The following is a 4,049-nucleotide window of genomic DNA, read 5'->3' on the forward strand; positions in this document are numbered from 1 at the left end:
CATAATATAGATAGGTATCATCCACCTTAATTAACATGTTTTGTTCAAATTTTATTTATATTTTTTGTGTTTGATTTTGTTTAATTAGGACACTTGGTGTAAATATCCAACATAGGCAGCCCGTTTATAACATTTTATGTATTACGAATGCTCTGATAAAAAATAATAATCAGCAACCTTAAAATTTTAAACTTGTGCTAGTATTCTTCCTTCCCTTGGGTAAACCAATATTCCATAAATATAATAAAAATACCATTTATTTTAAAAAAAAATTAAAAATAGAGAGGATGGATCAAGCTGGGTCTTTGCTACGAATATTGTCAAGCTGACGAAGCTAATTTTTAACCTTCCGAAGAAGAGATTGTTCTGAAAATTCATGAATAGGAGCAACAAAATACAGGAATATATACATTACCTTTATAGCAATGAATTGTGCAGTACCCCTGATCAATCCCTTGCACACGGTTGAATAGGCTCCACAACCAACAACATCAAGCAGCTTATATTTCTTTCCAACTGCACTAAGAATTATTCGCTCAAAATTGATTAAATCTGTACCGTAACAATCTGCTGCTCAATCCGCATTCCCATATTTTGTTCTCTATCATACCACTTCTGTCCCCTTCTCCTACCCTTGAAATTCGAAATTTCCAATCCTCTGTAACGTAGGTTTCCGTCTCTTTATAGCGGATGTTCATAACCAGAAACCTGCCCGGCGGTGGAAAAACAAGTAACTCATCAGGCGTTCTATCCCTCCAGGCTTGCTCTACGAATTCGACCATTTCTGGCCGAATGTTATTGAGGTCCGCTTCGTGAGTCACAACTCCAAGCCTGAAATCCATTGTTGTCTGCCCTTCTCTACAGAAGGTCACAAACCCATGTCTCTTTGGCAGCCTTCGAATTCTAGTAATTACAGCCCTTTGTTCTGAACCAGTGGGGGATCTGGAAGAGGGGTTGAGCATGGTTGATTTCCCTGCTTCCACAGCTTTCTGGAGGCATCGATCTCGCCTTGCAGGATCTAGTAGATTAACATAAGCTTCATCAGCAACCCTAATGGCATTTTCAGATGTAGCCCCATTATCAAACTGAATCCGGAGCAAACACCTTCGGTAAGCTCTCTCAAGATCATGATCCAACGCTTCCCTTTCCACTTCTAGCACCTGCATTCACTTGCTTCATGCTACTCCTAATTAATTGAACAGATTTACCACAATTACTAAAATAAAAGGGGCTTTTCCCTCAATCAATGAAATCGAGCATCAGGGCATCAGGACCATACCTGAAAATAATCTTTTGCACAGAAAATGCGTTTGAGTTCACTGTTATGCACTGACCCTCGGTTATCATCACAACGAATGGACACATCAAATCGCTGATGCTGCCCTTCCTCCAGGTCTTCCAGATCTGCAACATGAATGCTAATTTTCTTTAGACTGGAGACCTTCACATATTCCAGCCGTTCTAACTGAACCCTAATATCTCTTACACCTGTCTCTGGACATGCAGTGGAGAAGAAATGTTTCAAATTTCTTCCCTTGTATAGCTCCTGCAGGTGTGCCATAGAAATGAAACCTCCGTGGTGAAATTGATCACATAAATTAGGCCCATCAAAAAGTTGTTTTCCAAATGGAATCATCAATTTAATCGTCCTCGTCGTTTCCTGCTCTTGCGAGCGCAGGAATTGCAGGCAGGGAAGCAATTTGGCTTGATATGCCGAAAAATCCCAATGTGAACATACCACATTATCTGAAAAACCCATCTTGCCTGTAAATTCAGAAGATAGGCTATCCATGTCATCGGAAATTTCAGATTTAAATTTCCGCAATCCATCGGATTCAGGCGTGGAAGATCCCTGCTCCCATCTCGCTCCAGATTTGAAACAAAAGTATGACTTACTAGATTGATCTCTGTGATACGAAGACGTTTCTCCTGAAAATTTTTCAAAACAAATTTCACTCACACACTGGAGCGACTCTGTAAGATATTTACAGAAACAGGTGACCAAAAAGTCTGGATGGTATCCCTTCCTTTTGATAATGGCAGAGGATACGAGACGTTCAATGTCGAAAGAAACACCCTGCACGGCCTTCTCAGAGTGACCGCGTATTTCAACTTTTCCTGAAGATATTCTCACGGAAGAGATCCCCGGAGTGTTTTGGAAGCTCCGAATAGTTCTGCCACTCTTCCCTATAACAACCGCAGTAGCTACGCCAGGAACATGCAACTCCCTTTGAAAATTGGATGAGGTCTTGCGCATCATCGTTTTCCTGCATTCCATGGCTCTCGGATGTTCAGAAGTGCACTGAGAATCGAAAATGGTTTAGTTAGTGCTTCTACAGCTACGGCGGGACCGTTAAATATTACGCAGCCCCTCCGCCCACCGCCGCGCCACCACGGGCAGCCGATGGGCGGCCCGTAAATTTTTTTTTTAATAATTAAAAAGAATGTTAATTTTTAAATTTTTATATATTTTTTTTAATAATTTTTTAATATTTAAATAAAAAATATATATAATTTTTTTTTTAAATCATTTTTTTATTATTATTTATATTTTTAAATAAAAAACAAAAAAAAATGTTTAAAAAAAAGTTATAATTTTTTTTTTAATAAAAAAAGAATTGTTTAAAAAAGAAAATTAATTTTATTAATTTTTTTTAAATAAAAAAAGAAATGTAATTTTTTTTTTAAATTTAGGTTTTATTTATTTATTTATTTAAATATAAAATGTAGATTTCATAATTAGTATTTTTAGGGAAAAAATAAAAATAAAAATAAAAATTGTTTTAAAAAAATTATAATTCTTTTTTAAATAATAAAAAAGTTTGTTTAAAAAAAAAATAAAAAATTTAATATATATATATATATATATATATATATATATATATATATATATATATATATATCTTTTTTTTTTTTTTTTTTTGTTTTCCAAATTTTTTTATGGTTTGTGAGATAATATTTTTTAACATTTTTTATTTTTTTATTTTTATTTTTTATATATATTTTTATATTTCTTTTTTAAGTAATCAACATTTTAATCTTAATTTTAGTAATTTTTATCTTTTTTTTTGTTAATTTTCTATTTTTGTAGATCTAGTTGGTTTTTAATTTTAATTTTTAGTTTTTTAGTTTTTCCTTAATTTTTTTTTTTAATTTTTCTATTTTCACCTACTTAATTTTTTTGTTTTTTTTTAAATGTTTTTTTTCTTTTCCATTTATTTTGGGCAATTTTTTTTTTTATGTTTTACAAGATAAATCTTTTTCTTTTTTCTCTCCATTTTTTTAAATATTTTTTTTACTATTTAATTGTTTATAGTTTTTTTTTTTTTTTTTTTTAATTCTTATCATTAATTTTGTTTTTTTTACATTTTTATGATTGACTTTTTTTTTTTTTCGTTTTTTTTTTTTTTTATTTTATATTTTCCTTTTAGTATATATTTTAATCTATGTTATGTTATTTTTTTTTAACTTTTTTTTTGTGTTTTTTCATTGTTTTAATTTTTTTTTTATTTTTTTTTTTTTATGTTTTCATTATTCTTTAAAATTTAATGTTTTTCGGGTTCATAATAAAATATTTTACACCATTATTTATAAATGTTGAAATTTTACTGTTGAAAAAAAAAAGTGTTCTCCCAGCATCAACACTTTTGGTTTTGAGGGTGTTTTTTGGATATTTTTTGCTCAAAAAATTTGTTTTCACCACCATTTTTAAACATGTTGAAAATTTACCTAAGAAAAAATAAAGGTGTTATTCCAGCATCAACACTTTTCATTTTTAGCACTGTTTTTTATGCTTTTTCGAGGTTTTTTGGCCAGAGTTCCCGTTTTGAGTTTATAGTTCCCGTTTCATAGTTTACATTGTTTCTTCATGTCATCCACGCTTCTGACCCAATCTACATCTGTGTCAGCATAAATTCTGAGATCTGTATCTCTAGGATACCATAAGCCATAGTTTTGAGTTCCTTGAAGGTACTTGAAGATTCTCTTGACTGCCTGAAGATGAGTTTCCTTTGGATTTGCCTGAAATCTTCCAACTATTCCCACTGCAT

At 31.6% G+C, this 4,049-nt stretch overlaps 1 protein-coding gene across 1 annotated transcript; it reads right to left on the minus strand.

The window, feature by feature from the left end:
* Positions 1 to 536: 536 nt before the first annotated feature.
* LOC149159050 (uncharacterized) lies at positions 537 to 2,310 on the minus strand. The gene is made up of 2 exons (XM_089434174.1): positions 1,280 to 2,310; positions 537 to 1,160 (listed from the first exon to the last, which is right to left on the minus strand). Exons 1-2 carry the CDS (start codon positions 2,276 to 2,278, stop codon positions 537 to 539), a joined length of 1,623 nt encoding a protein of 540 aa, XP_089290300.1. The 5' UTR covers positions 2,279 to 2,310.
* Positions 2,311 to 4,049: the final 1,739 nt, after the last annotated feature.

Source organism: Pinus tabuliformis, chromosome 5_2 (genome assembly GCF_031772625.1).
Source record: "Pinus tabuliformis cultivar Carrire ecotype Pingquan chromosome 5_2, CPIR1, whole genome shotgun sequence".
In the NCBI taxonomy this organism is placed as follows: Eukaryota; Viridiplantae; Streptophyta; class Pinopsida; order Pinales; family Pinaceae; genus Pinus; species Pinus tabuliformis.